General features: G+C 42.5%; 1 protein-coding gene across 1 annotated transcript in view; it reads left to right on the top strand.

The window, feature by feature from the left end:
• The window catches only part of atad2b (ATPase family AAA domain containing 2B), an 85,239-nt gene that overhangs the window by 67,290 nt on the left and 4,232 nt on the right, over positions 1–13,717 (top strand). The window contains exon 27 of the mRNA XM_071923348.2: positions 7,854–7,982. Within this exon, the coding sequence (XP_071779449.1) occupies positions 7,854–7,982 (129 nt within the window). The remainder of the gene's footprint in view (positions 1–7,853; positions 7,983–13,717) is intronic.

Raw genomic sequence — 13,717 nt, 5'->3', positions numbered from 1 at the left:
CCTCCGGCAAAGTAGCCATTCCACACGTCTATTCAGAAAGAGAACGGCTTAATGGCAGTGCTGGACCGGTGTTTGATTGTCAATAAAAACAGATAACCTTTGAAGTGCTTCTTTTATTTTCATTCATTCCCACTGATGGCCCTGACAGTGTAGATATTTGCATGTAATTGCAGGCATATAGCTGCGCCTCTTGGCCATGCATGCAAGGGCCAGTAACGTCAACAGATCTCACAACATAAGCATACCAGCCTTCATTCATACAGCTTTTCATTCCTCCTCAAACCCACTCCCCATGAGTGACTCCCACATCCTGCGCATGTCAAAAGCTTTTTCCCTTCAATATGTATCTATCAATTTGTCAGTGACATAATGTGACTGTTTAAGTTGTCAGGTTAACCTCCCCAGCTGCTGTATTCTGCAGGGAGCGTGGGCGAAATTTCCGTTCTCCCTTTGGACAAAAGTTCAGAAAGAATAATTAATATAACTCAATTACTTTTCCTTTGCTTGTATTTTCTTTGCTGCTAACATCAGAGATGCACAGTAAGCCAAATCTCCTGGAGCAAATAATTGATTACAACCAACTAAATCTGTTGTTAAGGTACTGAGGACTCAAAACAAGCCACTCTCATTTACTCTTTCTTGACACACAATAAGCACAATACCATTGTAGGAACTCACGTTGCTGCTTAGTGCTAAAAGAGTGACGTGCATAGCAAGCATTAGCCTCTTGCTCACGGTTGTGCTCAAGGCGGCTATAATGAAGAATGAATGAGGGAGCCTTCAATGTGGTTTACTATGCCCTTTTGCAGTGCTCACACCTCATACATCTAACTCCCTTCTACCTCCTAGGGTTTTATGAGCTGAAGGTGGTTTGGGGTTGTGTGGAATTCAGTAGTTAGGATTAGTTATACATGAAGAGAATATTTAAAACACATGGATTTGCTTTGGTTAACCTTGGCAAGTAGTAGCTGCCAGTATTGGTCTACGAATGCAAGCAAAAACATTGTATTGCATTTGGGCTGACAGAAACATGCAAGAGCAATTGGAGGAAGCATGTTGCAATGAGGTTGCCATCCGATTTATGTGGTGACTGGCCAAGTTAGGGATCCAGGTCAGGGGAAAACTAAAAAACAAGTCAGCTGTGTACGACAGTGTAAGACCACTAAGAAAAAGAGACGGCACTTTTCTCTTTTTTTTAAGTTATCATATGATAAAATCCTACCAGTTGATGCCTGGCATTTGCTGTCAATAACCAAGGAACCCATAAACCATGTGCTGGATAAATAGATATGAATGGAAGCTTTCGCTACTGGCTCAAAGCCGAATGCCCTACATGTTACCTAGCTGGTGGAAATCCCTTGATACGTAGCGGCCTTGCCATTGACAAGCAGCTACCAGGTAGATCCAACCTGAGAGGGGGAGAGAGAGAGAGAGAGAGACCTACTTTAAATTTTCAAGCAGCAGTTCATGTCCAGATGCAGTTTTCAGCCTTAATATGCATTCTCAAAATATTCTTTCTCTTTGTAGCATAATTGAGGTGGAGAGTATGTTAATATGCTCAATGCCTGGTCTTTCAATGCCAAAGCTGTCGGCATATTTCACTGTTTAACCCCCCTCCAAACACACACACACACACACACACACTTTACCCACTCTCACATCATGCCAACATCTTGCACCTGTTTATCATTTACCAACCACATCAATCCGCATGCCCTTTCCTCCTTCATGCTGAATAATTGAGAATTCACAGCTATCAAATGGCTGGGGGTTGTCCAGTGTGACTTGTTGTGGAAGTGAAGCCAACCATTGCATATTTAAGATGAGATGTCAACCCCTCTCTTCCCGCCAGGGTCTACACCTGCCCCGCTGAAAGGGATGACCATGGCATTTTAATTTGCTTTGACACTGACTTAGTTGCCATGGCACGGCAGAGCTTGATACCCCCAGCAACATTTGTCACAATTGGCCCCGATTGCTCTGGTCTGTCACTCCTAAAACACTTGCTCTATATTGAGTTACCTAGCTGTGTGTGCAGGCATCCTGTAATCCACATGATTTGCCATCGTCCTCTGGGTTATTTTTCATACTCCTCTTTAGACATGGTGAAGCTTCAGCAAATCACTGTCCACATCTCACCACTAGTGCCCCTTCCCCCCTATGCCCTCACTGAAGCCATTCATGGTATCTGTACTTGCAAAGCAGGGATCATTTATAATTCATCCTTTTGATAGTGTTGGAGACAAAAATTAAAGTTGAAACAGGGAGAAGGGGGTGAATTGTTCTCTTTTGTGCGGCAGCTATTGAAGGCTTAATAGTGTCCCTGGTGACTGTGACTGTAGGGCTTCCAACCCATTTTTTTTTTCACTTTTTTTTTTTTTTCACTCTGCCTGTTACCCTTTTCTCTCCCTCAGCTACAGAGGAAGGCTTTTCATATATACAAGCACACACACACACACACACACACACACACACACACACACACACACACACACACACACAAAGCCAGTGTAGCATCCTTTTAATGTTCAGAGAACAAGGCGTCTACTCTTGCATGGTAACTTTCAATCTCCATGTATATTTGTTTACACATGGTTTGTTTGACAGGTCTGAACAGGTTCTGCTTACAACATACTTATCGCACAGAACGACGGTAAATCATTTAATTGGGTGTGTGTGCCACAAGAACATTTTTGCCTATTTCATCAATGCAGAACCAAACCTGCAAAGTTATTTTCATCCAGCAAATGGCATTTCCAGTAATATATTTTGTCATCATGTAATGTCAACATTCGACCTTAACAACTTTTTTGGAAGACTACAGGGCTGAGGGATGACATTTTAACTTTTCACTTTAAATGTGGATTCTCGGTAAGCAACTAACCCAGCTTGGGGACAGCGTTGGATATCGACACACATCAACATTTATACATTTATTATGTTCTCTGCTACATAGGGAAGCCGTGATGTAGCTGTTGATTTTAAGGCATCAAGTCGCGGCGCAGGTCTCAATTTGAGAATTTGGTGTAGGAAGAGCAGGGAAGGGAGTTGGGAAGATGTGTTAAGCTAGAACCAGTGTTGGTTTTAGATTCTCCAAATCAGAGGCAGGTGGCCTGTCAGTGATCTTCTTAGTCCAGCCATGAAGGGCAGAGGAATGTGAGGAATATTGGCATGCATACACGTAGTTGTTGGTGTGCGAGTAGAATTGGTGCGTCATCTGCTCCATAGTTTGGGAGTTAAATGCCAGAGCTGCGACACCTCATGATGGTCTTGGCGCCTTGTTCCTAGCATGAGTCCAGCCCCATGAATCACTCATGGTTAGGTCCACTCGTATTTGCTCACTGTCCATATGGCAATTTATAGTGTGGGTTCATGTGACTAGCACAGCTGTCCTTGGAGCTGCTTTTCTGAATCCATTGCCACCATAATCAGTGATATTTCAAGCCTCAGCCTAGATTGTTCCTGACTAGGGATTGGCATTTTTTATTTTTTTACAAATCAAATGGTGACATGAATTTTGAATTGAACAGTTGAAAGTAACACGTTTTTATATGTAGTCATGCAGATGTCTCGCAGTTTCTCGCAAGTTATAAGCTCCCCAATTACACCAATAGGCCTAATTAAATTTTCAAAGAAATTAAATAATCACACCCCTACCTTACTATGCTTGAGCTTAGTTCTTGTGAAGAAAAACAAGCATATCTCTATGTACTTGGTGAGGAATTTACAGAGTTTGTTCAGCACTTGGCAGAGAGCACTCTCTCTCAGAGGTTCAAGGAATGGCAAGGTACTGTTTGGCAAGGACAGCGAGTGTCTGGAAATGCTTTTCATTCCTCTGTGATCACTGGAGTGGACTTTGGCGAGTTGTGATGCATTGCTAATTTAAGTTGAGCTCTGTGTTGTTTTGCTCTGCATCCATAGCGCGGCCGTCCTCCGCAAAGAGTGTTAATCACTCTGCCGAGGCTCTCTGTCATTCATGCTGGCTTCCAAGGCCTCATCAGCGGCTACTTCAGTTCAGTGACCCTGTTAAACAAATCAGTTAGTTTCTACCCCTCTGACTGCATCACCCACAACACCCATCAAAATCATTAGCCATAATTATTTTAAAAAGGGACTGTTAACCAGTGTATTTTAGGACTTTCCTTTTTATTTAACTGAAGTGATTAGTGTGCATTATCCATTCTTAAAAGAATATCTGCATGTAGGGCTGGGCGATATTGACAAAATCAAATATCTTAGACCGAATACCTCGATATCGATAATGTGACGATATTTTGGGGATGGGTATTCGTACATTCAGAAGATATTTACACATTAAATTAAATAAATGAGTAATGATCATTAGTAATCAATAATGTGTAATCAGTAATAAGTAATGTGGATATGATGAGCAGGTAAAGCCAATCACTGTTCATTTTACTCAGCCAGAACAGGCTAATCATTTCAGAAAATGTTATCACTGTATTGTAACGCAGCCTTTAAGACCAGGAAAAAGTCACGTTTATTTCACAATATTACGATAACCAAAATCCCAGACGATATCTAGTCTCATATCACAATATCGATATTATACGATATATCGCCCAGCCCTATCTGCATGTCAAAATTGAACTTTAATGTTCATTTTGGGTAACTGGGGATTCGACTACTTGTTCTTGACCAATCACAGAAGCTGGGTCCAGACGGGTCCTGTCCCCCTACTCTGCTCTGTCCCTACCTCTCCTCCTTCAGCTGGGCTCCATGTGCACTGCAGTCTTTAGCAGCATGGGGATGGATAGAGATGTGAGTAAAGATGGGGAGGTGGATGGAGCAGGGAGTTTAGAGAGGGTGAGGTTAAATGGTCCATGTCAGTAGCACCCTTTAACGCATGGGATTACTGCCCTTTTGTGTGCTGTGAGCTCACTCAATCACTGAGCCTGTTCTCTCTCACACACTCACACACACTCACACACACACACACACCATTTACCCCACACTGTCACAGGCATCCTGATCAAGCTGACAAAGGCTGGGAAGTACACTGCTGCAATCAGAGGAGAATAACTTGAGCGGATGAAGAGAGAGGGAACAGAATAGGAAAGAGAGGGACAAGAAGAGTAGAGAAAGATTAACAATAAGATTGGAAGCAAAGGAGGTAAAGTGTTGTATACAGAAAAATGGGGTTGAAGAGGAGGTGAGGAGAGCCACTATAAAGCACTGAAACAGGCCGGAGGTGAGGTGATGCGCTATAAAGGAGAGAAGGTGCACTATAAAGAAGTGAAATACGCTCAAAGCGATAAAATAGAAGGCGTAGTGAAAAATGGAGTTAAATACAGTGACAGCTGGGTAAGAAGAAGGTTGGAGCAGTGATTCATAAAAACAGGTAGTTCTAGGCTTTGAACAGTTAACATACTGTAGGTCTGTCACCTCTGACTGGTCAGGAAGAATTTCTCCTTATTATATAAATGTGAGATTGGCTGTAATGAAGCTAATAAAAGATTCAGCATTTGTTAGCAGCTCACCATGATGTGTTTTTGGCTTCTTTGGTCCAGTTTGGGAGTTGTCATGACTGGGTTTACCATGAAACCTGAGAACTTCACCTCCCTGTTAGACCTGCAAGTGGTGCTGTGTAAGCAGCAGAGAAGGGAAATAATAAAATATGCTGATAAAGAGCAGCTCTCAACAGTTTTAGAGGGTAGATCATTATCACAATGAATTTAGCTTTGATACTGCATATTTAGAGCAAATCCTTTATGGGTTACCATTACGCATAGAATCCTGTTTTAAGTGTTCTTAGCTTTAGTATGCACCTTTCATTTATCAAATGACCAACAGTTGTTTGATTGGCCAGGTGGAGATTTCTCAAAATGGCATTCATGTGGTATTTTATGTCAAAGGCAAATGAATGGTGAATCCTCCTACGCCGCCAGATTAAGTTAAAGGAAGTATGAATACTTGAAAGGTGTTATCTACTCAAAGTCATGGTTTCCAGACTATTAAGTCCAGTGTAATGAACGCCATTTGGAAGTCAAGCTGGCGAAGAATGGACAAAAAAATTGGTATTCAATGACAGAAGAGTAAATGCAGTAACAAAAAGGTTTTGTTGCCTCAGGCATGGCTTCGTTTACTCTCCTTGTTGTTGGCTGTATATCAAGTTCAGGTAATCTTTATCCGCAAAAGGGAAAACCTTAAAACATTCATGCGGAAATTGACATCATAAACAAATGTTGACATTGAAAGAAAGGTGCTTATTGCTGTCGGGAACCAAAGAGCTACGAAAAGTGTATCTCATCCCGTAGCGGGTGTCTTCTCCCTCTCCTCCTGCAGCGATGCTCAACCTGGGGTCGCAGGATTATTTTAAGAGGATTGCGAGTTTCCGTAATGCAAAAAAAATTATTTCTACTGCAAAAATATATTATATCATCTCCATTTTTTGCTTTCTCCTTGTGAAGTAATGGACATTATTCAGCTTCTAGGCCTGTTCTAATGAAATAATCTGAAAAGGTAAGATAAAAATCAATAGCTGTCAGGGGAGTTTTGTCATAGAGAATGGGACGCCTTCCCTTGAAATATATTATAATTCACTTTATCGTAACATTACAGTTACAGTAAATAGGAGTTCATGAGCAGCCGCCCACAAGTATTGGCCAATTTAGGCACCCGTAGCTGCTGCCACTCACTGTCATTTTGGAAACAAAGTAAAAAGCTAATGCTTCCCACACTTAAATATGGCACACTGGACCCAGGTTTTATAATGTTTCCAAGGTTACTTTTTAAGAAGTCATTTTGCCCATTCACAATACTGATGTTGACAGCTTGGGGACAAAAAACCCTGAATGCCAGTGGTGACGGTGGATCCCCAGGGCAGCAGCTGTTTGAGGTTGACTTCCGCTGAACTCCATTAGGGGTGTTTGTGCTAAAAAGTGAAAACGTCCTGCCAAAGTGAAATATCCCTCTAAAGGTCAGATTTCTGGACACCGGTAAAGTCTGGCCTGGGATTAAGTTTTCTCTGAACTTTCTATTTGAAGTGAATCGTCAGTCGGTAACTTATGGTTCTTTTGTCCAGGTAGAGGTTGCTGTCATTCAAAACGGAAATCATTTTTCAGGCGGGGTACAGTGGTTCATACCATGCTAACCTTTTCGCTTTTGTAGCTTTTCAAAAGACAGACATTTTTGCTGAGGATAATTATCTCATTGTTCACTGATGAAAGAGGATTTGACAAATATCCACACGTTTTATTAATCTTGACATTGTCATGATTTTCTGTATTTAACTGCACCACCACACACACAGTCGCTCTCTCTTCCATATACATACACACACAACACACTTCATTCCTGTTGAGGTTTCTCTGTTTGCCTTGTGTCTAATGACTGTAACTTTAATCATTGTGTGATTGCTGTTTCACTCCGTGCATTCTGATGAGCTCTGGGTTTAAATAGACACGCACACATACACACAGACTTTATCTTGGATAAAATATGAGGAACAGGTCAATTAAAAGGGCCTTTGACTGTCCAGAATGTTTTAATTAAAGTAGCAGTGAAATGTAAACTCGGTGCTAATTATGATTAGCTTTAATTAGCTGTCACTCTGAACTTAATTGCTTTTGAATACAGCTGACCCCCGAATGCTTCATCTCCATGCACTCTTGTCAGTGCTTGTGTGACCGGTTATTCAAAATTGTATATCTGTGCGTTTGTGTCTCTATTATTCATTAGTGTTACTCCATACATGTAATGTTTATGGATGTCTGTATACGTGTCTTTGCCAAGTTTTTATTTATGCAAGAGGAAGTAAATCTCCTCCTTACTCTGTACTTCTGTATTTGTAATGCATCTGTGTGGATGTGTGTGTCTGTCTCTCCCCTCAGGCTCTCCTGGATGTGGTGGTGAAGAGGAGTGAGGGCTACAGTGTGGAGCAGCTGGAGAGGCTTTACTCCCTTCTCAGCCAGTGTATCTACCAGCACCGCAGAGAGTACAACAAGACCCAGCTACTGGAGGTTAGACAGACAGACACACTCTTGGCCAGCCTTGGAACTGTCTAGTTGTCAGTACAAAATGTTATCATAGAAAGTTGCCAAAAATAATGCACTAAATTCCCACAGCTTATCAGTCTAATATTAATATATAACCAGAATTATAATATTAACATTTTCAATTCACATCATCACATCATCATTCTTTGCCTGGGTTGTAGTTGTATTTATTACAACCAATCTAACCAACCAATCTTATTACAACCAATCTAACGGGGGTCAACATTGGTTCTACTAGCTTCTAGCTGCAGAAAAGAATGTTGTCTTGACCCTGCAACAGTGATAAACTTGGCAACACCTTGATTCGAGAGGTGGTTAACCAAGGTAAACTGGCATTCAGCCATTCTACAGGTGCTTTGTGAAAGTCTGACACATTTGCGCGTCGTTGGAAGAAGATGCCTGATAGGAAGCTACAAACCAAAGAAGACATTTGTGTATTAGCTAGCTACATCTTTTATTATTAGTTGCTGCAGATGTGACCCTGTCCAAGCAGAGGAACCCGGTCCAAGTCACTCAACTCGTTACAAATATGACACCAAGTGACACGCTGCCACTTTGACAGTGAGGGATTTAAACAGCTGTTGAAGTTTATTGAACTAGTGTACAACGTTCCAGACATGATGGAAAAGTGGACAGGCTACACTTGGGTAGGCAGATGATGTCTGAGAAACAGCTGTTAGATACGCCTCTCGTGGCGGATGTCTATTTTTAGACCTGTCATTGAAACGTATTCATGTCTGTCATTTAAACATCAGTGAAATTACTTGAAATTCCCAACCCACACAAAGACCTATTCCCTGTCTCTCTCTCTCTCTCTCTCTCTCTCTCTCTCTCTCTCTCTCTCTCTCTCTCTCTCTCTCTCTCTCTCTCTCTCTCTCTCTCTCTCTCTCTCTCTCTCTCTCTCACACTCTCTCTCTCTCACTCACTCACTCACTCACTCACTCACTCACTCGCTCACACAGACCATGTACGAGACAGACACTGATGCAGGCTAAAACATAGCACAGCTATGAAGGTCAGACAGAAATCATGGCAAAAAAACACAAAAAGGCATAGCTATCAGAGGTTAGACACACACACATACTGGTCCTCACACAGGCACAAAGACATCATGCCGTGCTGCTTGACAGATGGATTGTGTAAAAGTTAGAGCTTTGTTCGATTTGGGGGGCATTTGGTCCGAAATTCTTTGTGTCCCCACTGTATTCTACTGAAGGCAATGGTCACAAGTGATAAAACAAACAAGGCATGAATGTCCTGGACACAGCAGGCACATGGGCAATTGATCTGTACATAGCTGTAGGAGTGATGGCCTTTTTGATTTTGTCGGTCAGAGGAAGAGTGTCCTGCAGTGTATCAGTGTTGTTTTCACTCCAGAATAGGATCTAATGAGGACAATGGGGACTCTGTCTGTGTGAGTGAGTGAGCACATGTAAAAGAGTGTGTGTGTGAGAGAAAGAGAGAGAGAAGGAAAGAGAGACAGGAGAGAGGTTGGATGTGACTAAACATGATTGCACATGAGTGTGATAGTGATAGAAGAGATAAAAAAACAGCTGCCAAACAGTTGACTGTGACTGTGACTAAGAATAAGTTTTGTATCACACACTGGCAGGTTACATTGTAATTTCCAAACACTGCGAGTGAAGACATGGTGAAAACTTGTGTTCTCCTCCCCCTTCTTCATGTCTTCTCTGTTGCCCTCGTTATTAAAATGGTACCTTGACATTTTGAATCTTGAAACAAAAATAGCAGTTAACTTGATTGAAAATCACATCCTAGCAATGCTAGCATTCCAGATCAAACCAACGGGGGCGCTGTTAGCCACAAACTAGCTCTTTAACTTCAGGCAGCGGGATGGCTTGGTTTCGGTGAGTAACACGACAGCTGAGGAAATGTAGAATGACCTTATTTCCCCCATGTGACAAGCAAGCAAGAGGTATGAGACTACATTTTACATTTTCAAGGTTTTCCTTTTAATCTGAATACCTATTGGTAGTCCAATTCAGGAAGACTGTTTGATGAGGAAAAGCTGAAGAAATATATTTGGTTTCCTAAGATAGATCATACCCCAGTCTCATTTAAGCTGTTCAAATCCCAGGATTCACTGTAGGAGCTCTGTGGCAGCTATGGAAGGTGTAGGAATGCTTCTTGTATTGTTTTTAAGTATGAGTGTGTTGAGTATTTAACATTTCTAACCTCTCTGTGGAAATAACTACAAACAATTCATTCATTGCATTCGTGATATTCTTTGAGCCAAGAGATAACAAATAGCCCACGAATGTAAACTTCAAGTTAATTTGGAGTTGTTTTCTCCTTACCTCTAATCTCTCCTGGCACGGGTCCATACAAAATAAGCTGCTGTGTATTTTTCCAGAATCCCATCTGGTCATCTGCCGCTGCTGTAGCATGTCAGCGCAGACATCAGGCCAGGAATGGCAGTGTCCTGGTGCTGGTAGCCGGAGTTGGCTGTCAGGGTGTCGGAGAGCGGAGGAAGCAGAGGAGGGAGAGCAATCAGCCAGGTGGTGCTGCCTGTCGACAGGCCGGCTGGTGGACGAAGGCAGGGTGCCTGTCGGGGTTCATTTCATACTGCCGGCCTAAATTGGTGTTTCGAGAGCAGAAATGTCGGCTCGTTTGGCGCGTGTTTTGTTTGCCTCTGTGTTCTACACACATCTCTGCTCCACAGCAGGTCAACTCCTTGTAACTCCCCAGAGAAGGCAAAAGTGTCTGTACACGCACGCACGCACGCACACACACACACGTACAGGGTTGAGACTCGGTATGGTGTGTTGAAGCCATTTCCATTTAATGTTGCACTCCGCTGCTGTGTGTGTGTGTGTGTGTGTGTGTGTGTTGCGTAGCCGAGTGAAATGGAGCGTGTCCATACATTTGTCTCCTTTACTCTCTCCCTCCCTCCTCGGGGTATGGCTTGTCTCGCTCTTCCAGAAGAGCTGACCTTTCAGCAGATGGAGTGGACTGCACCCTGCTTCCCATTAAAGCCAGAGGGACCATCACTGCACTGTACACAATAACACACCAGCTATGTTCCTATCAACAAATTGGCGTGCATTTGGCTTCAGGCTCAGTCTTACATTTTGCCCGTGGCTCAGACAGCAATTAAAGACTTTGTAACTGCTCATTAGGAGAGCCTTTGACCTCTAACCTGGATGTGTGCAGTGCCAGAGCCGTACATGGCCACAGACTGAGTTATCTGAACATCAGAGGAGCCTGTTATTTCTCTGCTTATTTGTGTGTTTGCTGCAGAACAGTGTGGCCTGCACGCCATTTAATATACCGTTTTGGTTGACGTGTTTATCCAAAGCATCTTACAGCACTGTTAAAGGAAAAATTCATCCTAAAACACTTTAATACTCTTAAAATCCGTTATTGGCAATTTACCTTGCATATCTAGGTCCATTTTGTTGTTTGATGGTGTATTTTTCTTATTCCTGGTAATAACTGGACAAATGTTGGTGAGATATTTCCAGCACAGATAGAGTTCGATAGCAGAGCATTTTTCACTATCTAAAACATCAATGGTAAACATTGGATTTTGATGTCAGCCCCTCAGAATCAAAGAGCAAGGGCTTCTCTCTAGACTCAACATTTTCCACGGACGTTCAACACTCATACAGAAAGAAATCCATTGTAGAAGAGATGGAGATAGAAAAGATATGAATTTCTTCACCAACAGTAGCCTCAGTAGACCATAATGCAATGCAGCCACAGCTTCTGTCTTTGCTTTGATCTGTCGTTGGTAGCCTGTGAAATACAACATCCTCAACCAGGCACAGCACACCACAGGATTGTTCTCCCTCGACTCTCACTTTTTCTCTACTGGAAAAACTTACTACGCTATTGTCATTTCTGTCTCGCCTACACGTATACAGCACAGAGAACCCGGTTCACTGGGGGCTGTCGAAAACCATTGTGGGAAAGGGAGGAAATCACTAAATGAAGTAGACGCGACAGGTTGAGGGAAATTGGGTACACCAAAATGCTAAATTACAACACTTCATCACAAAATACCTCCTGCAATGGATTGAACATCACAAATTGACGACATCTAACAGTTTAAGAGTATCCGAGGCTGGATTTTTTCCTTTTAATGCAGATTTTATTTTAGATTTTATAGTATTGGTGGCCCCAGTGGGGAATCAAACACCTAACTCTGTGTTAGTGCCATGCTGTACCTATTTAGCTACCCAGGACTTCAGGACACAGGACTCTCTCGTCGTGCTGGTCTACTTCCACGTGTTCTTCAGGTCCTGAAGTTCAGGACCAGGGAGGGACGAAAGAGAGAATGAGATGGTGAGAAAGTGCTAGAGGCCTAACTCTGGGTTAGTCAGACAGAGAGGCCAGGTGCCAGGAGGGCTTGTGAGATTGTCTGTTGTGTTTTTTGGGATGACAAGGTGATAGGCCTTCGGGCTAGATGGAATTGAGATCATAGAAGCACAAAGAGGAAAGGTGGCAAAGAGCTGATTTGTATGTATGTGTGTTGGTGTGTGGGTGTGCAGTCAGACAGGGCGAACAGATTTGTGTTAAAAGCATAGACGTGTATTGACGTGGGCTGTACCTGACTAGCTGAAGCTTTTAGGGAACCAACCATCTCTAAATTAGTGCATTTTTAATAAATTGCATTCTGACTTCACCTTTCACAGCTTCATTGGGTTCTACAGCTTGTTTGCTCGCATGTGTTTTGGAGTGTGTGTGAGTGAGAGTGCTAAGTGCTTTAACTGATGATACTCTAAATGGAGTTGGAAGGAAAGTTAGAATCACACGCAGGAAAACATTTCCATGGCATACCTTTTCGGTTTTGCCCTTTTGAATTTAACCATCCGTTCAGAATAAATTGCAGGATGTATTGTCTACGATTTCCATCATAACCACAATGTGAAATGATCAGTGGACCACAATGCACTTTTAGTTTCACTTACAGAGAACACTATCCACTTGCTCCCTAAAACTAGACCTACATCAGTGTGAGCCACGTTTGGGGAAAAATGATTTGAGATTGAAAACCATCAAAAAGTACTGTGATGTGTGAAAGCCGTGCTGCCACAAGGAATGTTTAAAAGAAACTGTTGAAGTATCGGCAATCTTATATGTCTGGGTCCCACTTTGAAAGGGTGCCATTTTCTCTATTGGTTGTAGAGAAATCATTTAGGCCCCATTGCAGATAGATTCCTGTCCTTTAGAGAAGAGAAAGTACTCTACTAAGATACTCTCAATGTATAACAGCATTTGTGTATTCCTCACTCAGCTACAAACGCCTCCTGTAAGATGCTCTTAGGATTGAAAATTATGTAAATAGCTGTGCTATTCTCACTAGTTTTGCTAGTTTGACATACTAGTGCAGTGCCCGTTCAAAACGTGCCTGTCCGGAACGGGCCGATTGCTGCTTGCAGCTTTCTCGAGAACCGCTCGTGCCCGTACTGCTTGAGCCCCGCTGCTGCACAGAGCGCTGTCCACTTGTTTTTTCAAAGTTTAGTAATATTGAACGTGTCGCGTGTCCAAATTGCACCAAATCCGACACTGCACGTCCCCAGCAATACACCCGCAAGTGTGAAGTCGATCAGACGAATGGTTCTCGAGATATGCGAAGGACACACACACACACACACTCACTCACAGACAGAGATTCCTCGCTTTATAGTATGATGATCTAATATTTTTCAACATGGTCGCACTGTTCCTCATTA

Source organism: Centroberyx gerrardi, chromosome 18 (assembly GCF_048128805.1).
Source record: "Centroberyx gerrardi isolate f3 chromosome 18, fCenGer3.hap1.cur.20231027, whole genome shotgun sequence".
Classification (NCBI taxonomy): domain Eukaryota; kingdom Metazoa; phylum Chordata; class Actinopteri; order Beryciformes; family Berycidae; genus Centroberyx; species Centroberyx gerrardi.
Note: the sequence above shows the minus strand (reverse complement) of the source record. Positions and strands in the feature narration are given on the sequence as shown.